The 21,496-nt window shown below is 55.5% G+C and overlaps 1 protein-coding gene and 1 long non-coding RNA gene across 13 annotated transcripts; one reads left to right on the top strand and one right to left on the bottom strand.

The window, feature by feature from the left end:
- The first annotated feature begins 3,921 nt into the window (after positions 1-3,921).
- Positions 3,922-19,799, top strand: LZTS3 (leucine zipper tumor suppressor family member 3). 12 transcript variants are annotated; one of them, XM_051845213.3, is made up of 7 exons: positions 10,356-10,454; positions 13,346-13,504; positions 14,157-14,215; positions 14,762-14,918; positions 15,463-15,945; positions 16,215-17,069; positions 17,304-19,799. In XM_051845213.3, the coding sequence occupies exons 2-7, from the start codon at positions 13,451-13,453 to the stop codon at positions 18,000-18,002; spliced, it is 2,307 nt and encodes a 768-aa protein (XP_051701173.3). In that variant the 5' UTR covers positions 10,356-10,454; positions 13,346-13,450; the 3' UTR covers positions 18,003-19,799. The 12 variants fall into 12 exon arrangements, with proteins under 12 accessions (XP_089164300.1, XP_002710965.3, XP_089164302.1 ...); XM_051845212.3 differs by lacking the exon at positions 10,356-10,454 and adding an exon at positions 13,122-13,261; XM_002710919.6 differs by lacking the exon at positions 13,346-13,504 and having other exon boundaries at positions 10,248-10,454.
- On the bottom strand, positions 13,006-21,496 carry LOC138844324 (uncharacterized). The gene is made up of 3 exons (XR_011379967.2): positions 21,335-21,496; positions 17,286-17,429; positions 13,006-13,244 (listed from the first exon to the last, which is right to left on the bottom strand). It is a non-coding gene; the product is annotated as an uncharacterized LOC138844324 (long non-coding RNA).

The following is a 21,496-nucleotide window of genomic DNA, read 5'->3' as shown; positions in this document are numbered from 1 at the left end:
CAGCCTTTAGAAGGGAGGGGAGTGCAGGAGAGGGGCTGGGCCAGCTGCTGGGGGGCAGGTGGAAGGAAGGGGAGGGCTGGCTTCAACAGGACAGAACTGTGCAGTGGAGAGACGTGGCTCATGTGGTCAGTCCTTTGTGAATCCGGCCCTACACCTCCCATCAAAACCAGTTAAATGGTGTAGGTGATCCCACGCCCTGGTGGATGTGAGGACCATCCTCTGAGGGGTGAGTGTGCCGTGGGAGACGCATGTGTCCTGGGAGCTGTTTGTGGTGTGAGCACCTGTGCTCAACGAGAGGCACGTGTTTAAATGGGTAGTTCTTATGCAAGGTGGCCTCTGAACACAAACCAGCTGCTCCCTCTGGTGCCCGGTGGGGGAGACAGCATTCTGTTCTAGCTCAGTGGGGACCATCTAAGTGGATGGTGATGCCAAGGCAGGGCATCAGGCTTCCAGGGCAGGGCCTTCCTGAGGGGTTGACGGGTGCTACTTCCATCAGCAACAGGCACTTGGAATCAGTTTGTGAAGGACTACAAACATTGTTTGGGAGGCCATCTGGGGCCCATAATCTAGTTGGAGAGGGAAGAAGCAGACATAGATAACCACAGGATGAGGTCAAATGTACAGCTAGATCCGGGGTTCCCAGCCCCAGTTCATTATATCACCAGGGGAGTTTCCTGTAGTCTCAGGCCAGGCTGCGCCTAGGACCAGCTGAATGAGAACCCCTGAGCATAGACCCAGAGAGCATTAGTAGGGGATTCCAATGTACAGCCAGGGCTGAGGACTGGGGTGGGAGACGGGCAGTAAATCTGCAAGTAATTAAAAAAAGAGCAAGGCCACAATTCAGGGGCTCTTCCGTCCTTGCCCTCTGCCATCCTCTGCCTCTGCCCTGCAGGTAGTGAGATGGCTGAGGCTGCCCCGGCGTCCCATCCCCAGGGCCAGGCGTGGGAGAAGGGCACGTGGTACCTCACAAGCTGGAAGCCAAGACTCAGTGTCCCAGGAATTCAGCGTGGAGAATACCTGCAGCCCTTAGTGTATTTTCAGTGTTTGAGCTGTTAGTGTACTGCATTAATAGTACTGGCTGCAGCACAGGAGAGGAAGTGGCAAGTGAAGACACAAGGGCAGGTGACAGAAGTTTCCTTCAGCCACCACACGTTTGTCTGCAGGGTCAGGGTAAGAAGTTCACAAAGCCTTTACAAAAATTAAGTCTGGTAACATATTTTTGGATTGTATATTCTCGTGAAGTTGATAGCCTAACTTCCATGGTGCAAGAAGAATGTTAGTATTCTGCTTGGCCTTTAAGAAGGACTCTCATGCTTCTCAAGCAGCTGTGAATTAATGGAGCTTAGTCGGGGTGGTGACTTGTACTCCTTTTTATCTTGTATCTCAGTGTTTTGCAGTAGGGTTTATGGGTATAGAGGAGTCTCTGTTAGCATCATAAAATAAGGCATCAATTATATAAAAACAGAAAATGAAATGTCACAGGGAACCCTGCAGAATATAAGAAAAGCACAAATCACCTATCTAAAGCAAAATGTGCAGATCATGCAGAAGAATGGTAAGGAAAATGCACGCTTCCCCCCCCCCCCCCCCGTTTTCCTTTAACTTAATTTTCATGGGGGCCTCTGTGTGTGTAAACAGCGTATCCGTTCATGAAACAGCATGTAAAAACTCCAGCATGCTTGGATCATAACCATTGCAGTTACGGCTTTATATCGTTCTAGATAACCTCCGTGACCTTTACTGGTAATTCCCAGGAATCTTTGGCCCAGTTCCAGGGGTTTTCATATCCCCATAAAGCTGGTACAGCTGTAAAAAAGTTTTAGTACAAACATCCAGACTTTAGCATGGATTAAAGTGCCTCATCTGTCCCCGATTTGGCATTGAGATCTAACTGCGCTGTCATCCCAGAGAAGCCCCAAGTCTCCTTCCCAGTGACATGATGGAGGACCCCAGAGGATGATGCCAATGACCTATACTGATTTTTTTTTAAAGATTTATTTATTTGAAAGAGTTACACACACACACACACACACACAGGTCTTCCATCCGCTGGTTCACTCCCCAATTGGACAATGGCCGGAGCTTTGCCGATCTGAAGCCAGGAGCCAGGAGCCAAGAGCCTCTTCAGGGTCTCCCACGTGGGTGCAGGGACCCAAGGAATTGGGCCGTCTTCTACTGCTTTCCCAGGCCACAGCAGAGAGCTGGATCAGAAGTGTAACAGCCAGGACCTGAACTGGCGCCCATATGAGATGCTGGCATCGCAGGCGGCAGCTTCACCCGCTATGCCACAGCAGCCACAACCTATACTGATTTGATAGTTTCTGATGTGCACCTCTTCTGTGTCAGGGAGGCTCAAGGTATTCAGCTGCTTTTTGGCCATTCAGATTCTGGGAGTGAGTTATTTCTGTTTTACCTACTTATCTATAGACCCAAGGGTTTTGCAATTTGATTTTTTCAACTAATGTTAAGTTCCTATTAGGTGTTTGTATTAGTTTTACAGTGCTGCTATAATACAATAACACCAAGTTAGTGTGTAAAACAACACAGACTTAATTAAATTATGTAGATTAGTAGTCCAACGCTTGTGGGCTAAAATCAAGGTAAAGGTTTGTTCTTTCTGGAGATGTTGTTGTATTTAAAAGAGAAAGGTCTTCCATCTGCTGATTCAGTCCCTGAATACCCGCAGCAGTCAGGTCTGGGCCAGATTAAAGTCAGGAGCCCAGAGACTACATCCAAGTATTCCACATGGTGACAGGGACCCAAGTACTTGAGCCATCATCTGCTGCCTCCTACTATTGGAAGCACATATCCAGGACTCAAACCAGGCACCCTGATGTGGGATGCAGGTGTCCCTAGCTGTGGCAGCTCAGTCACTACGCTGAACACCTGTCCCAGGATGCTGTTATGGAGTTTGCAGAGGCCACCCCCATTTCTTGGCTTGTGGCCCCCTCACCATCTGTGCAGTCAGTTTTATTGCATCTCTGTCCATCCTACCTCCTACAACTTAGAAGAACCCTTGTGATTACACCCGGCTGACCTGAGTAATCCAAGCTGATCCTGTTTTAAAGATGGCTGATCAGGAGCTGGCACTGTGGCTTAGTAGGTTAATCCTTTGTCTATGGCACCAGCATCCCATATGGGCGCCAGTTCTAGTCCCAGCTGCTCCACTTCTGATCCAGCTCTTTGCTGTGGCCTGGGAAAGCAGTAGAAGATGGCCCAAGTCCTTGGGTCCTTGCACCCACGTGGGAGACCTGGAAGAAGCTCCTGGTTTCAGATCAGCTCAACTCCAGCCATGTGGGGAGTGAATCAGCAGATGGAAGACCTTTCTCTCTGTTTCTCCCTTTCACTGTAACTCTACCTCTCAAACAAATAAATAAAATTAAAAAAAAAAAAAACTGCCTGATCAGAAACCTTAATTCTATCTACAAATTTAATTTCCATTTTCCCTATCATTCACAGATTCTGGGGAGTAGGAATTTTAAAAAAGGATTCTACCCACATGGACCCTATAGACTATTGGGGAAGACAACAGTTAAATCAGTCACACAGTTTTCTTTTACATTATTTGTCAGATTGTAGCATTAAGATCATTCTAACTTTATAAGTTGAATTAAGGAGATTTTCATCTTTTCCTATGATTTTTTTAATATTTATTTTTATTTATTTGAAAGACAGTTACAGAGAGAGGTAGAGTCAGAGGGAGAAGTCTTCCATTCCGCTGGTGGTTCACTCCCTAAATGACCACAATGGCCAAAGCTGAGCTGATCTAAGCCAGGAACCAGGAGCTTCTTGCAGGTCTCCCATGTGGGTGCAGGGGCCCAAGGAGTTGGTTCATCTGCTGCTTTCCCAGGCCATAGCAGAGAGCTGGATCAGAAGTGGAGCAGCTGGCACTCAAACCGGTGCCCATATGGGATGCTGGTGCTATAGGCTGGGGCTTTAACCCACTGTGCCACAGTGCCAGCCCCCAATTTAAATAAATCTCTTTAGAGATTGGGTGAACTCAGCTGTGGGACTGGCAATGTGGCATAAAAGGTTAAGTGGAGCAGTTGGGACTCGAACTGGTGCCCATATGGGCTGCTGGCACTGCATGTGGCAGCTTTACCCACTGCACCACAGCGCCCGCCTCCTAATCAATCTTGTGATAATACAATGATGTACAGAATTTGTACTTAGGGCTTTAACTTTTTTTTTCTTTACGTTTACAATCAAATACATCAGTAACTATCTTTATATGTAGATTATTTGTGATGGTGTTTCTTCTTAGACATGGGTTGCTGGGTCTTAAGGTATGCACATTGCATATTATTTCATACTGCTAAATTGTCCTCCCAAAAGGATGTACCAATTTATACTCTCAAAACCACCATGTTCTTTGTCTACACACTCACCAATACTGATGCTATTACTCTTTTAAATAGTTTTTTTTTTTAATTTTTTATTATTTGACAGGTAGAGTTATAGACAGAGAGAGAGAGAAAGGTCTTCCTTCCATTGGTTCACTCTCCAAATGGCCGCCATGGCCGGCGCTGCGCCGATCCGAAGCCAGGAGCCAGGTGCTTCTTCCTGGTCTCACATGTGGGTGCAGGAGCCCAAGCACTTGGGCCATCCTCCACTGCCCTCCCGGGCCACAGCAGAGAGCTGGACTGGAAGAGGAGCAACCAAGACTAGAACCCAGCGACCATATGGGATGCTGGCTCTGCAGGTGGAGGATTAACCAAGTGAGCCACAGCGCGGCCCTTAAATAGTTGTTTTAATGACCTCTTCATCCTATGTGTTAGGGATCCCCATTCAGGGGTTATGGGAAAAGCCAAACCTCACAGGTAGGATTTTTTTTTTTTTTTAAGATTTATTTATTTGAAAGAGTTACAGAGAGAGAGGGAGAGACAGAGATCTTCCGTCTGCTGATTCACTTCCCAAATGGTTGCAATGGCTGTAGCTGGGCCAGGCCTAAGCCAGGAGCCCAGAGCTGCTTCCAAGTCTACCTCCCTCTCTCCCTTCTTCCGCTGCTCTCCCAGGCACATTAGCAGGGAATTGGATCAGAAGTGGAGCAGTCAGGTCACCAAACTGGCACCCATATGGGATGCTGGCATCACGGGCAGTGGCTTTACCGGTAAGCCACAAACCGGCCCCCAATTTTTTTTAAAAGATTTATTTATTTACTTGAAAGGCAGAGAAAGAGATCTATCTGCTGGTTCCCTCCACAAGTGGCTACAATGGCCCAGGCTGAAGTTAGGAACCAGGTACTTCATCTGAGTCTTCCACATGAGTGCAAGGACACAAGTACTTGGACCATCTTCCACTGCTTTCTCAGGTACATTAAGAGGGAGCTGGATCAGAAGTGGAGCAGCTTGTACTCTTAACTGGCATCCATATGGGATGCTGGCCTCACTAGCAGTGGCTTAACCTGCTGTGCCACAACTCTGTCCCCTAACAGTTGGGATTGACTACGGTTTATTAGGTAAATCTGCTAGTACATCCCAGGGGAGGACTCTGCACGCTACATGCAGGAGCTGCCCTTGGGAATGAACCACCAAGGACTACAAGGGTGGACTTTATAGAAGCAAGAGAATGAAGTGGCCCCTAGGTCCTGCAGAGGATGACCGGTCCATTTGAATGATCCCGAGAGGTGGCGGGAAACTGAAACCGACTGCTGGGAGAGAAGCAGGAACTGCACCTGGTCTACTTGATAAGAAGGTTGGGCAGGGGACATGCAGATCCAGAGGGGGCGTAAAACAGGCCATCGGAGCCCCTGCTGATTTTACAGGGAGTCATGGTAGCATATAATACTGAATCTTCATTTCAACTGTTTTTGGTTAATTAAGAGTAATCCTTTTAGTAGCAATTTTTGAGTGACTTTTTGGCATCTGTTTATGTTTTTTCTCATTTAACAAATTCATCGCTTAATTTCATATACAGTGATACTGAATTTTAGAATTTCCCCTGAACTGAGCTTGCAGTTCTCTCTCTGCTGTCGTCAGGAATCAGTGGAGTAGGAATGGTGGCTTCCTGAAATGAAACAGACCCCACTCTGTCTTTTCTGTGCACTAATACATGTTTATAGGTGAGGATTATCTGTGCAGTCAAAGTCTGAGAGAATTTTTCCATGAAACCATCTGAGTCCAGAGCTTTATAGGACATATTTCTTGGATGATACTTGTAATATTTTTGTTTATTTTTGTAATTTCGTTTTCCAGAAAACCATCCACTTCAACAAGTTTTTCCTATCCATCAGCACAGAGCCAGATAGTACCCTTTTATTTTCCTGGTGTGCTTCTAGAGATGCAAAACCACATTCTCTGTGAAATGGGAACAGAAACTATTAAAGTTTACGCTGAAATCAAGACAGAGGTAGAGTGGAAATTGGCTAAAATGAAAGGAAAATAGGGGCCGGGGCTGTGGTGTAGTGGGTAAAGCTGCCACCTGCAGTGTCGGCATCCCATACAGACGCTGGTTCTAGTCCCAGCTGCTCCACTTCTGATCCAGCTCTCTGCTGTGGCCTGGGAAAGCAGTAGAAGATGGCCAAGTCCTTGGGTCCCTGCACCCACGTGGGAGACCCAGAAAAAGCTCCTGGCTCCTGGCTTTGTATCGGCGCAGCTCCGGTCTTTGCAGCCAATTGGAGAGTGAACCAGCGGATGGAAGATCTCTCTCTCTCTCTCTGCCTCTCCTCTCTCTGTGTAACTCTTTCAAATAAATAAATAAATAAACAAATCTTTCAAAAAATAATACAAGCAGAATCAATGTCCTTAAAATCATTTTTGATTTATTATTTTTTTTTTTTAATTTTTTTGACAGGCAGAGTGGACAGTGAGAGAGACAGAGAGAAAGGTTTTCCTTTGCCGTTGGTTCACCCTCCAATGGCCGCCGCGGCCGGCGCAATGCGGCCGGCGCACCGCGCTGATCCGATGGCAGGAGCCAGGAGCCAGGTGCTTTTCCTGGTCTCCCATGGGGTGCAGGGCCCAAGCACCTGGGCCATCCTCCACTGCACTCCCTGGCCACAGCAGAGAGCTGGCCTGGAAGAGGGGCAACCGGGACAGAATCTGGCGCCCCAACCGGGACTAGAACCCGGTGTGCCGGCGCTGCTAGGCGGAGGATTAGCCTAGTGAGCCGCGGCGCCGGCCTGATTTATTATTTATTTGAGAGACGGAGTGCTCTCATCTGCTGGCTCACTCCTGAAATGCCCACAGAGAATTTGCCAGGGCTGGATTGTCCCAAAGCCCTAAACTAACACAGGGCTCCTGCATCAGTGGCAGGAACTAGGTTACCTGAGCCATCACCACTGCTTCCCACAGTCTGCGTTAGCAGGAAGCTGGATCCCAGAGCTGGAACTGGGTCAGACATGGACATTGTAACTGTTAGGCTAAACTCCCACTCCTCAGTGACTCCAGAAAACACACAGTACTCTTGACTGAAGAACAGGAGATAGCCTCCCAGGATGCAGAGAATAAGAATAGATTTATCTGACATTGATGATCCAGTGTGTTCATTTTAAAGGGGGGAAAAAAAACGATAACAGTCTGTTCACAGATTGGCCCAGGAACGTATTAGAAGAAAACTCCCCTTTTGTAAAGCCAGGGTGGCCATCTTGTTTGTTTGAGAGAGAGAGCAATCTCCTGTCCACTTACTCACTTTTCAAATGCCCATAATGGCTGGGTCTGGGCCAAGGCTGAAACTAAGGGCTAGGAACTCAATCCGGGTCTCCCATGTGGGTTGCAGGAACCCAGATACTTGAGATATCACCTCTCCCTTCCAGGGTCTGCATTAGAAGGAATTCTGGGATCAGGCAGAACTCAAGTACTCCTATATGAGACACAGGCATCTTAAACTGCTAGCCCAAATGCCCAATCTCAAGGAGGCTTTTCTAAGTAGAAAAGGCCTCTTTTGTATTTTGGAAAATTAATAGAGGCCCACACAGATCTAAACTGGGAAAATATTTGACGTTTAGGGTAGAGGAAAACTCAGAAGCACGAGGCAAATTGCCTGGCTTAGACAAGCCCAGCTTTGCTATCATTTTCGGTGTGGGAGACAAGGAGCTATGAACAAGAGAGTCTTGATGGGAAAAGCTAGGGACTCAAGTTCTGTAACCAAGGGTGGGGGTTTGGCCCAGCGGTTAAAATGCTGCTTGGGGGGCTGGCGCCGTTGCTCACTTGGCTAATCCTCTGCCTGCATCCCATATGCTCCTCTTCCAGTCCAGCTTTCTGCTGTGGCCGGGGAGGGCAGTGGAGGATGGCCCAAGTGCTTGGGGGCCTGCACCCTCATGGGAGACCAGGAGGAAGCACCTGGCTTCGGATTGGTGCAGTGCCGGCCGTATCAGCCATTTGGGGGGTGAACCAATGGAAGGAAGACCTTTCTCTTTCTCTCTCTCTAACTCTGCCTGTCAAAAAAAAAAAAAGTTTAAAAAGAAAGGAAAAAAATGTAACATTCAAGAATCTTCCCTGAGGGGCCAGGGTTGTGGCATAGTGGGTAAAACTGCCATCTGTGACCTACCAGCATCTCAGATGGGAACCAATTCGAGTCCCCACTGCTCCACTTCCGATCCAGCTCTCTGCTATGGCGTGGGAAAGCAAGATGACCCAAGTGCTTGGGCTCCTGCATCCATGTGGGAGACCTGAAAGAAGCTCCTGGCTCCTGGGTTAGGTCTGGCCCTGCCCTGGCCATTCCTATCATTTGGGGAGTTAACCAGTGGGTGGAAGCTCTCTGTCTCTCCATCTTTCTCTGTAACTGTGCCCTAATAAATAAAATAAATCTTAAAAATAAAATCTCCCCAGAAATCACTGTCACATGAAAGTTGGGTCCAAAAGAGGATCAGAACAGTGAGAGCATAGGGACGCGCACGTGGGCTAAGGTGCCCACATCCCACCTCTGGATGCCTGCGTTTGATTCCCAGCTCCAGCTCCTGTTAATGCAGACCCTGGGAGGCAGAAGGGAGGGTCCCTGCCACCCACACCGGAGACCAGGACTGAGTTCTCCGCTCCCAGCTGCAGCCTGGTCCAGTCCTTGCTGTTGGCTACACCTGGAGAGTGAACCAGCTGATAGGAGCTCAGACGCTTGAATCAAAAGAAAAATTAGAGCATAAAAAACTAGCAGTGACACTGAAAACAAACGGGATTTAAACATGGATTGGAAAAGCTGGGTCTATCATTCTGAATTAAGTGGACAAATATGTATAGGTATAAGGGCAGCAGGCCAGGAGATGGAAAGGCATGTTAAATTTCCTATTGCATAAAGGAGAATGTAAAGATGATTTATCATAGGTAATGTGTGAAATACAAACTATTGTTACTAATTTAGAGGCAACCATTAGAATTAAAAACAGGCTTTCTGCCTTGAAAATGATGGTAGAAGATAAAAGCAAATGTAGAAAAATTCAGAAAACAGCAAAAAATAAAAACTGTAGGATGACAGAAGACCAAACACATCAGCTCTAACAGTGAGATTTACATGAAGGGTTAAATCCCAGCGTAGAGGAGGCGCTGCGGTTTTTGCAGACAGATCCTCGAGTCCCAAGACTTGCTTCTGCGGAACCCATGGCCAGATCTGTTTTCCGGCTCGCCAAGGCCAAGGCCAAAGCCAAGGCCAAGGCCGACCCCCTCCTCCCGGGACGCCTGGGACCGAGTGAGAATTCCCCACAATGAACGCCGAACGCACGTGCCAAACTGGTGTACGGGGTCAGGGACCAAGCCCTCTCCTCCGGGATGCTGCGTGGGGGCTGGGGCCGGGCCAGGCGCAGGGGGTGAGCGCCCCCTCAAGCTGTGCTGAGTGAAAGCGCGGTGAGCCTTGCGAGCAGCAAGTTTCGAGTCGCTCCGCTCTCTGACGGCTGGAGTTACTGCCACTCGAAGCTCCCAAGAGCTCCCGCCCGGGGCAGGGCTTCCCCTCGGGTCACTTTCCCGCCCCCACCTGGCAGACTTGCAGAGTCTCAGGACGTTTGCAGGAGGCCGCGTCCCGAAGAGCCGGCGCGGGAGCAGAACGGAGCTCGCGGCTCCCAGCTGAGAGACCCTTTCCCAAGCCAAGAGAGGCTGCTCCCCCTCGCCAAAGACGCGGGATTTAGGGAGGGCGCAGTCCTGTTGGATTTGTTGGCGGAGACACCGGGAGCTGAGCCCAAGGGCTTGGTGAGGGCGTAGCAGGCGACCAGCGGAGGGACTCGCTGCAGACTTTCGGAGACCTGGAGCCGGTGAGACCGAGGAGACCCACGCGCGGGAGGGGGGCGTGGTGTCCAAGGGGTTAACGAGCTGCGCCCCGCCCCAGCCCGGGGATTGGTGGTCCCGGGGGGCGTGGCTGGAGGGCGGGCCCGCGTTTGCCGCAGCCGCTGGTGGGCGGGGCCGGGCGGGGAGCGGGAGGGGCGCGAAGCGGAGCCGGGCCCGCGCCGCGCGCCCCGCCGGGCGGGCTTCGGGCTGCGCCAGCGAGCCGGGTCGGTGGCACCTGCGTCGGAGACCCCGCGTCGGACCCTGAGGCAGCGAGTAAGTGAGTCTGGTCCATCCCCGCGCCCCTCCCAGCCCCGATCTGCCGCCGTGCCCGTTGCACCGCGCGGTGCGTCTGGCCAGACTCGGAGGTGGGGAGGGGGCGCGTCCCGTTCCTGGGGTCCCGGGGGGGTGGGGAGGGAAGCAGAGATGGGGCCGATGATGTCATGGATGCTTCGCCCGGCCTGGGGGGAGGTGGCGGCCGGAGGGGGTGCGGCTCGGATTATGTCACCTCTTCCCTCTGCGCCCCGCCCCCCGGGGCCACAAGCGTTGGTGGGGAGCCCGGGGAGGTGCAGGCGGGATTTCTCCCGCCGCACAGACCCCGGGCACCTTTGCCGACCGCCTGTGGCCGGGGTGTCGCTCTCTCCCTTGGCTCTGCGGGCCGTGGGCTGCTGGTGAACGGCGACCCCCTCCGCCAGCGGAGGCTCGTGTGTGCGCGCGCGTGTGTGCTGGGGGTGGGGGGGTGCGCTGTCTGTCCCCTCAGTCCTGAAACCCCGCTCATCAGAGCCAGGCTCCAGGGGATGGGCCCCTTCCCCTCCTGGCTCCTAAGATCTCCCCTCCCATATCCCAACCAAGAAGTTCTGAAGATCTCTGCCCCCCAAAAGCCCTACAGTGTTCCAAAATCCCTTCCTCCCTGCTCAGCCCTTCTTCCTGGAAGCCCTTCCTGATTTCTCTGCCTGAACTCATTGCCTGTTTGCATCTCTCAAAACGAGCATTCCCACATGCATTTACCTGGCATTTTCTTGGTGCCAGGCAGCCTGGAGGCCCCCAAGATTCTCGCACCCTATGCCCCTGGAGCACCCACAGGCCATCCTGGAGAAGATTCAGAATGCAATCTTTCTGGAGTGCCATGAGACAAGTGCTCCAAGACCCACTGCAGCGCAGCCAGGAATGCTGTCCAGGGAGGCAGCATTTGGACTGTTTCTAGAAGGATGTGGGTTAGGCTGAGGAGAGTGGAGTGGAGAGGGGCTCGGTCAGGGGAGAGAGAGGCTGGGCCTCAGGAGAGGCCTTCGAGGGCACTGCCGCAAGCCATGCTCTGGTTATGGGGGCCGAGAGGAGTGCCAGGCTTGTTACCCATAATACACTTTCTCAAAATTCCTGCAAGGTAGGTGTGAGAACCCAAGGTGAAACAGCCTGCGTGAGGTTCCACCCGTCAGCCGAGCCATGATTTACTCCTGGAGCTGGTGCTGCCAGAACTCCCACTACTGCACTTGGCCCTGCTCACACAGGATTTGGGCAGAGCAGAAATAAGATCAGCTATGCCCTTTAGAAAGAGTTCCTTGGCAGTGGCCCTGGGAAGAGGATGCAGGAGGTAAAAGGCCAGCGAGGACCGCCGCCCACCCCCTCCCCCCACACACACCCAGGGTACTTGGCAGGAGGGTCTGCGGAGGTTGTTAGGAGGTGGAGTGGCTGGGTGTGGAGGCTCTGAAACGCAAGTGTTCTTATGGGAGAGATATAAGTAGGAGGAGGCCTGGATGGTCACAGTGAACTGGAGGGACCCATGTGTGTCCCTCCAGCAAGTCCAGCTGGCCCTGCGTGACGAATACTGTGTGTAATGTCCCAGGCACTGAGAGCTGATCAGAGAGGCAGAGTTGGGCAACAACCGTCAGTCTCAAGGTGTCAGCTGATGCCATGAGGCTGCCTTTGCGGACATACTTAGTTTCCTGGGTCAGTTTTGGACCCTGACCCACAGACAAAGCTCAAACCCCTCCCTTTGGCTCAGGCTCTGCTTCTGGTGTGTGTGTGTGTGTGGGGGGGTGATATTCCCCTCCTTCTGCTAGCTCCCTGCTGGGGTTTTGAGCAAAGAGGCTATAGCAGCCCAAGCTTGAGAAAGGCAAGGAACAGGGAATGGCCGCAAGAGGTTGACCACAGCAGGCTGGAATTATGGCAGGAAGCTCTTTGGGGAACGAGACTCAAGGAGGGCTTCCGTGGGTTGATATTCAAGGATTCCCCCGGCTAGAGCCCAGGGAAAGAAGGCTCAGGACAGTGGTCCTGGGATCTTGTTTCCATCCAGGACTTTGGGCTCTGAGTATGGGTAGGATGACACTGTAGGGAAACAGTGGGGCAGAGTGACATACCACCCGCCCTAACCTGTGTCCAGATTCTCCTTTCCTGGACGTCAGAGGCCATGGTACTGCATGTTCATGCCGCACCTTACAGTTTACAAAGCACCGGCTCAAACATCCCTGTCACTCAGGACCAGCGCAGTCACTTCTGAGGTCCGGTCTTCCCCAGTCCCAGGCCTTGGGGGTTGCCCGCTGACCGACTCCCTTGCCTCCACCTTGGATCTCTGCCTTCAGCATTAAAAAATGTGAAAAGCCTTGCGGATCCCAAACCTCCGTAAATGATGGTCTTCTCTTTTGGCAGAGAAGTCTGCCTCTGTCTCCCTCCACACCCCTCCACCCCACAGGCTGCCTTTGCTGTGTGCCACTTTTCTGAAACCATCTGACATAGACACCAGTGATAGCCCAGCTGCCCAGTCCAGGGCTCAGTCTTCAATTCTAATCTCACCCGGCCCCTTTCTTTTTTAACACTAGGAACTGCCCCCACATTCTTTTTATTTTTATTTATTGGAGATAGACAGATAGGCAGAGACAGAGGTCTCATTCACTGGTTCACTTTCCCAGTGCCTGCAGTGGCCGGGGTGAGGCTGAGCAAAATCGAGAGCTGGGAACGCTGTCCAGGTCTCCCACGTGGACCATCTCCCGTGTGGTGCAATCACTTAAGCCATCACCGCTGCTTCTCACAGTCCACGTTACCAGGAAGCTGGAGTCGGGAGTGGGAGCTGAGCTAGGAATCAAACGCAGGTGGGAAGCGGGTGTCTGAACCACTAGGCTCAACCCCCATCCCGTGCCCCCACGTTCTTGAAGCCCCCCCATCTTGGCTTTCAGAGCCTACTTCCACACTGCTTCTCAGACTTCTGGGCACTCTGCTACCCCAGCTTGAAGCCAGGCCACCCACACCACCCTTGAACGCTGGCAATCTGTGCTTTCTCCATGAGGGATGAAAGAGGCACCTGTTTCCCCCTAAGCAGTCTCCTCCCTGTGGTGGTAAGAGTGTCACGTTTACCTTAGTGCCCCAGCCCAGATCTCCCCTTGTCCTCCCCACCTGAACTCTATGAGGTTTTGCTAAAAACCCTCATAGGTTTTCCCCAAACCCTACCCAGGACCTCCCTCCCACTGCTTCCAAGCTCCAGGCCACTCAGCCTCCATCCTAGCAGTCCTCAGCCGCTCCCTACTCTGCACCCATGGATGGGGAGAAAAGGGACCCCTGTTTAGGGAGGGAAGGTGCAGCAGTCTAGGGTGTGCTGGGAGAGGAGCAGTGCAGCAACTGTGAGGCAGGAGGCATAAGGCACAACGTTCATGCTCAGGGTCACACAGCCTTGTGTGTGGGAAAGGACCACAGCCAAGGGAGAGGGAGGAGAGGGCCACGTGTTGTCCACGCCTGCGGGGCTGGCTTGCTGGTGGACTTCCAACACCCTGGGCCTGCAGTTCCTGGTGTGGTGGCTGGAACAAGCTCCCTAGGTCTGGAGCCTGACGGGGAGGTCCCAGCATTCGAAATGGGCTTCTGGGTAGAAGCCGGTCTTCAGAGCACTCAAGGGGCACTCCCTCACCTTGATGGGGAAGGAGGCTCCCTACCTGGAGTCTGGGGGAGTAGGGAGGGGTGGCCTGCCCGGCTGGATTATGCAGATCTCTGGGGCAGGTGTTCCCAGGTGCAGAATTGAGACAAAGGAACCAGGAAGCGGGCCTCTCTGCATGCAGGTAACCGGAGGCCCTGCTCCCCCTGCTCCTGTGGGCCGTCCTTGGGGGAGGGGGGACGCACCCCTGCACTAGCGCTTCGGGGACTTCACGGTGGACTGAACAGGGTCAAGGTCCACAGGGAGCGGGGGAGGGGAGTGATCCAGGAAGTCTTCCTGGTTGCAATGAATTCTTAGTAGTGTTCGGCAGGCAGGCGCGGGATCCTCTGGGGCGCCCATGGCAGGGAGGCCCCGCCCCTACCCTCCCCACCCCCAACCTGTGGGAAACGCAGGCCCCAGGGGGAGGCTCCGAGGGCGCCCGCAGCGGGCAGGCTGGGGTCCTCTGCCCCGCCTCAGCCTGCTGGGCCCTCCGTGGAGTACGGAACTCCAGGAGGGGCCCTCTCGTGCTGCCCGCTGTAGCCGCGGGAGCGGGGTGTGCCGGGGGCGGTGCCCACCGGAGCCCCAGCCGCGCGCCGCCCCAGCAGCTCCCGCCCACCCTGCCCCGCTGTCTCGGGGCGCCTGGCACGTGGCAGCTCCGCGAGGTAGGTCCTTCGTTCCTCCCATTTCGCAGACACTGCAGGCCGGGATGGCTCAGTCGGCCCCTGCAAAGTCGCGCTGCTGGTTCGGGCCGAGCCCCGACTGCGAGAGGGAGGCTTATGGCCCCTGCAGACCGAGCCTCCGAGGGGCCCAGGCTTGAGGACTCGTCAGCCCTCTACCCCCCTGGAAAGGCAAGGAGAGACGCCTGCGCTGGTAGTGAGCTTCCATTTCTGCCCCCTGGACTACAACGCCCTAGGTTAGGGAACTGGGAAGACCCCATCTCAATTTTTGGATAGGGGTGTTTTCTCTCCCTGCCCTGACTTTGAGCTTCCCTGTTGGATTCAGGTACTGTCACCATCCCCCCAGCCCATGAAGTTGAGATATAGAAGCCCACCCCCAGAGTAAAGAACCCCTAAATTTTGGGGGTTGCAGTTGAGGGGGTCACTGTCTGGGAGACACATGGAAGCAATGAGGTTAAGGCAGAAGTTGAGGAATGGGGGAAGGGGGGCTGAGCAAAGCTGGGAGGGGGTCTGCAGAGTGCCCTGGGGTGGGGCTTTACAGGGTGGGCCACAAGCAGTCCCCAGTACCAAGCTATCGCCCTCACCTCAGCCCTGTGCCTTCACCTTGGATGTCTCAAACCTCCTGTACCCACTGTAGGGAAGCAGGCACTGAGGGGCATGGTGGTAGCAGTGGGGGTGGGGCCTGACCTATCTGTCTTCCCATCTGTGCCCGCAGCGCACCCCTGGCTTAGCCATGGCGAAGCTCGAGACACTGCCTGTGCGTGCCGACCCAGGCCGGGATCCCCTCCTGGCCTTTGCCCCACGGCCCTCTGAGCTTGGACCCCCAGACCCCCGCCTGGCCATGAGCAGTGTGGGCAGTGGGGTGGCCCACGCCCAGGAGTTCGCCATGAAGAGCGTGGGCACCCGCACGGGGGGTGGCAGCAGCCAGGGTGGTTTCCCTGGTCCCCGCGGCAGCGGCAGCGGCAGCGGGGCCGGCAGGGAGAGGCCAGGCCGCTACCCCTCAGAAGACAAGACTCTCGCCAACTCCCTCTACCTCAATGGCGAGCTGAGGGGCAGTGACCACACTGATGTCTGCGGCAATGTGGTGGGCAGCAGCGGTGGCAGCAGCAGCAGCGGTGGGAGCGACAAGGCCCCACCACAGTACCGTGAGCCCAGCCACCCACCCAAGCTCCTGGCCACCTCTGGCAAGCTAGACCAGGTCAGTCTCCAAGGCTTGAGTCTCTCCCAGCCTCTGTCTGGGAACGGGAGGCAGCCCAGAGAGGAGGGTTGGGATATAGGGGCCGGGATGAAGGCTGGGGAGCCAAGTCCAGGTGGTGGATCCAGAAGAGGGACTGTCTTGGGGGAGTTACGTGGTGGAGAGCCAGACCAGGGGACCGCCAGATGGGAGGTCCATGAGGGGTGGCAGGTGGGGCTGAACCAGTCTCTGTCTCATCCCAGTGCCCCTCCCTCTCCTGTGCTTTTACGTAGTGCTCAGAGCCGCTAGTTCGGCCATCTGCCTTCAAGCCTGTTGTACCCAAGAATTTCCACTCCATGCAGAACTTGTGTCCCCCGCAGACCAACGGGACCCCCGAGGGACGACAGGGCCCTGGAGGCCTCAAGGGTGGACTGGACAAGTCTCGGACCATGACCCCAGCGGGTGGGAGTGGGGGTGGCCTCTCAGACTCAGGCCGGAACTCACTCACAAGCCTGCCCACCTACAGCTCCAGCTATAGCCAGCACCTGGCACCCCTCAGTGCCTCCACCAGCCACATCAACCGCATTGGCACTGCCAGTTATGGGAGCGGCAGCAGTGGTGGGGGGTCGGGCTACCAGGACCTGGGGACCTCCGACAGCGGGCGGGCCTCCAGCAAGAGTGGGTCGTCATCATCCATGGGGCGGCCAGGCCACCTGGGATCCGGGGAGGGCGGCGGGGGAGGCCTGCCATTTGCAGCCTGCTCACCGCCCTCTCCCAGTGCTGTGATCCAGGAGCTGGAGGAGCGGCTGTGGGAGAAGGAGCAGGAGGTGGCAGCTCTGCGGCGAAGCCTGGAGCAGAGCGAGGCGGCCGTGGCCCAGGTCCTGGAGGAGCGGCAGAAGGCGTGGGAGCGGGAGCTGGCCGAGCTACGGCAGGGCTGTAGCGGCAAGCTGCAGCAGGTGGCCCGCCGTGCCCAGCGCGCCCAGCAGGGCCTCCAGCTGCAGGTGCTGCGGCTGCAGCAGGACAAGAAGCAGCTGCAGGAAGAGACGGCCCGGCTGATGCGGCAGCGGGAGGAGCTGGAAGACAAGGTGGCCGCCTGCCAGAAAGAACAGGCCGACTTCCTGCCCCGGATGGAGGAAACCAAATGGGAGGTAGGGGCTGGGGGCCTGGGTGTTCACCCTCTGGCTTCCCTTCCTTCTGTCCCCCTGGAGAGCCCCAGAGCGGTAGGTAGCCCACCACCACAGTGGGGCAGGGTCTTGAGCTGTGGGTCCTGAGTGCCACGCCTACCCGTCTGATGAGGGCTGGGGCTGGGCCCTGGGCAGCCTGGCTGCCTCCAGAGCTGACCTTCAGCCGGGCTTCCCCCTCACCTGCCCTCCCTGCCCCAGGTGTGCCAGAAGGCCGGCGAGATTTCCCTCCTGAAGCAGCAGCTGAAGGATTCGCAGGCCGACGTGTCCCAGAAGCTGAGTGAGATTGTGGGGCTGCGGTCGCAGCTGCGGGAGGGCCGGGCCTCGCTGCGAGAGAAGGAGGAGCAGCTGCTCAGCCTGAGGGACTCGTTCGGCAGCAAACAGGCCAGCCTGGAGCTGGGCGACGGCGAGCTGCCTGCGGCCTGCCTCAAGCCGCCGCTCACGCCCGTGGACCCGGCCGAGCCGCCCGAGGCGCTGGCCACTTGCGAGAGCGACGAAGCCAAGATGCGCCGTCAGGCCGGAGTGGCCGCCGCCGCCTCCCTGGCCTCCGTGGACGGGGAGGCGGATGCCGGCGGGGAGAACGGGACACGGGCCCTGCGGCGGGAGGTGGGGCGGCTGCAGGCTGAGCTGGCAGCCGAGCGGCGCGCCCGGGAGCGCCAGGGCGCCAGCTTCGCCGAGGAGCGCCGCGTGTGGCTGGAGGAGAAGGAGAAGGTCATCGAGTACCAGAAGCAGCTGCAGCTGAGCTACGTGGAGATGTACCAGCGTAACCAGCAGCTGGAGCGGCGGCTGCGCGAGCGCGGGGCCGCGGGGGGCGCCAGCACGCCCACCCCGCCACACAGCGAGGAGAAGAAAGCCTGGACCCCCTCCCGCCTCGAACGCATTGAGTCCACGGAGATCTGATCCACCGCCTGGGCACGCGGCCTTCCGACAAACGCCCTGTCGGGAGCCCGGGTCCCCAGGGTCCCCCTCCCGTCCACCGCTCTTCCCTGTGTGCCCCATATCCCCAGACCAAAGAGGTTCTCAAAGCAGCTGTGACCAGGCTCTTCCCTGCCCCCCCACCCCCCACCGGTGCCCTCCCAGCTCCAGCCCTGTCCCAGTGGCCTGCCCTCTCGGACCCTCCTTCCCCAGGAGGGAATGGGGGAGGGCAGAGTGAGCAGTGTTGAGGGCCCAGGCAGCAGGAGAGTGGCGCTCCCCTTCTTGGCACCCCTTGTTGGAGAGGGAGGTGGCAGGCCTGCTGTGCCATGAGGTTGTCCCAGTCCCTCTGGGGGTCCGGGCCACTACTGTGGGTCCTCCTGTGTCCAGTGACACTCTCTGTGCTCACTTTTTATGCCAGGGAGCCTGAAGGGGCGTGCACGGGGTCTGCCGGAGTGGACAGACCTTGGCCCTCCTTCCTGGGCAGATTGGCAGAACAAGAGGGAGCAGATGGCCTGCCTGTGGTGAGAGGGCTACCTGCCCAGCCTCTCTCCACTCCCAAGGTCTCTTGGGCTCAGGCCTCAGAGCCTGGCCTGGTCCTGAGTGTGTGTCCCTGTGTGTGTGTTGGGGGAGTGGAGGCTGGGGCTGGAAGCTCAGCACCCAGGGAAGATCTGCCCTTCTGGCCACGATCCCACAGGGCAACAGCCCCACCTGCTTGGCTGACCCCACACCCAGGGCCCTGTCCAGCTCTAACGACAGCTATTAAGTGCTGCCTGCCTCTTGGGCACTCCCTTCGTGGTGTCTGAGGCTAGATGAGTGTCTGGGATGTCTTCCTGTGTCTTGCCCGATTCCATCCCCCCCAGCCTCCTCTGCTTTCATGCTCAGAACATCCTCTTCCCAGGCTGCCTATCTCCCCAAATCTCACTTTTCTTCCAGTAGAAAATCCTGTTTGACCTTTGGTGCACTGCCCACTTCTCAGCTCCACTGGCCCAAGTCTGAGCCTGAGGCCCTTGTTTTGGGGTTTGGGGAGGGTTGGATGATACTCCCCTTGAAGAACAAGGCGTACACAAGAGCAAGCAGTGAACTCTCGGCTCCCAGAGCCCTGAGGTGCCCCAGCATTTGCCCAGGGTAGGCCTGGCATGGCCATCAGTCAGGGTTGGGACAGCTGATGTCACTTCCTCCTCTTGGGGCCCTCTCAGAATCCATTTCCCTAAGACAGGAAGGGAAAAGCAAATTTCTAATTCACCAGCAATAAAAATGAGGAGGCTTGGCCCTCAGCCCTTGTATGTCTCTTAAACTCTCTCTCTTCCTCCCACCCTCAAGATTGAGCTTGGGGTGCAAGGTAGAGAGAGCTGACAACTACTGTGAGTAAGTCCCCCCAGCCCTGACCAGCCTCCTCCCACGACTGGTGACTGTTTCATGTGCTGTGCGCCCCCCACAAAGACAGAAGTGCCCCTGCGCGTGGCCTCCTAGTCGTGCACAGCCCCTGCCGGGTGGTCCTCACCACATCTCCGGGCTGGGGAGGAGGCCACCCTGGAGACCACTGCCTGTTCCCTTCACCCTTCACTGCACTTGCCCCAGAACCTGGGCCAGGGCCACAGGGTCTGGGAGAAGAGAAGGCATTAGTAGGAAAAAAAAAAAATAGAAATTATGACAGTCTCAGCTTTGAGATGTCCACAAAAGAAATTATATAAATATATATATAAATATATATCTCTACCATATGTGACGGAAAGACTTCGTTTTCCTTTCCCAAAGAAATAAAACGGAGAAAGCCTGTTGGCATTCTTGGGTCTGCTTATGTCTGTGCAGGTGTGGGAGGTGAGGCCTGGGCAGGGGGTGTGGAGGGCAAAGCTGGAGCCGGCATTTCCCAGGGGGGCATGAGGGCAGGGGTGCTCACCGGGCCGAGTGAGGAGGCTGGCCCCGAGCCAAGCTTCTCTGTGTTGCCCAGGAGGAGCTGTAGTTTCACGTTTCTGCCCAGTGGAACTTTTTCTTCAGCCAAGACTGCCCTTGATAGGGCAGTTCCAGCTCAGAACCTGGCCGCCAGCCTGCTGGCCAGAGGGCATGTGAGCTGGGACAGCCAGAAGCAGCACGCCATCACCTGAGCTACCTTAGCGTGACTGGCAGGTCATGTGTTTGAGGGAGGAGTGCATGGAAGAGAAGCTGAGAACGGCTTTGCAATTAGTGGTGAGGCTCCAAGGGCCCAAGGGACCCAAGCGTGCTACACAGCAGAGAGCCGAGCTGCCCTTGATGATAATTCCCCTTGGTCATCCTCAAAAAGCCTCCAGCCAATGCGTTTTGCTATAAGTAGCACACCCTGACTTACACAAGACCTCATAGCATTCTTTATCTTTCCTCACCTGATGAGAAGCAGGTGCGTGTTACAGGTACTCGTTCATTGCAGCCCTAGACTGTTTCTCCCATGCCAGCGTGTTCCCTCCTTGCCACAAGGTGGCTGCCACGGCTCTGGGAGGGGATTGAAGCTGCACCACTTTATCCCGAGGGTAGGTTTTCCCAGAACCCTGCCATCACTCTCTTTTAAACCTTGTTGTTGGCCAGAACTCAGTCACGTGCTCTTCCCACTTCAAGGAACACTGGGAAATCGAGTAATCTGGGGAAGAGGAGCAGCAATCCGGCTTCATTCTGTGGGGGTGGGCTTGGTGCTATCCCTGGGCTCTGCCAGCCAGGGTGGGGTTGTATTCGGGGACTAGCTGTGTTTGCCCCAGGCTGGCTGGCAGTGGCACCGGGGGTCTGGGGTCACCACGCATTCACACCCAAGCCAACAGTGCCCTCCACAGAGCTCGGAGTTGGGAGCCAGGAGTGTCCCTTCTTGCCGGGAGGCATCCTCTCTACACCAAGACAGTGCCCTGGAGGGTGGGTGACTTCTCAGGTCTCCTGCACAGCCCTCAGGCTGGCTGTTCCAGCAGCCAGGGTGCTGACAAGGAATGAAAACCCTTCCCAGCACCCCCAAGGGCCCTCGGGAGCAGCAGTCTAGCCCCAGCCCCTCCTGAGAGCCATAGGCTGGGTGAAGGTTCCTGCTGGACTAAGTACCCATCCTACTGGAGCGTGAGCCCCTGCAGGGGGAGAGGGCCCCCACCCTGGCCATCGCCCCTGCTCCAGCCTCCTCAACGCAGCTTCTTACATCCATTTCGCCCAACAGGCATGTCTATCAAGCTTGTTTACCCATTATTAACTCTCCCCCTGAAAGCACGTCACAGATATGTTCTCTTGTAAATGCATTTTAGAGAAACCAGGCTCAGAGAGTTTACGTGATTTCCCAAGGCGATAAGACCCCCGACTGGCGATCCTGGGATTCGAACCTGTGTCTGAGGTGCCTGATGACTCGCACAGCGACCCATCCAGCGTGGTGTTTCCCCTCCGTAAGTACCAGACTCCCTTACTCTTCTCAGCGACATCCTCCAGTAGGAAACGTCCTTGGGAAACGCTGACGGTGTCTTTTGAGCCTCTGAGGCACCCGTCCC

The sequence above is a fragment of the Oryctolagus cuniculus genome, chromosome 11, assembly GCF_051225735.1.
Source record: "Oryctolagus cuniculus isolate XC-2025 breed Fujian yellow rabbit chromosome 11, ASM5122573v1, whole genome shotgun sequence".
NCBI classification, from domain to species: Eukaryota; Metazoa; Chordata; class Mammalia; order Lagomorpha; family Leporidae; genus Oryctolagus; species Oryctolagus cuniculus.
Note: the sequence above shows the minus strand (reverse complement) of the source record. Positions and strands in the feature narration are given on the sequence as shown.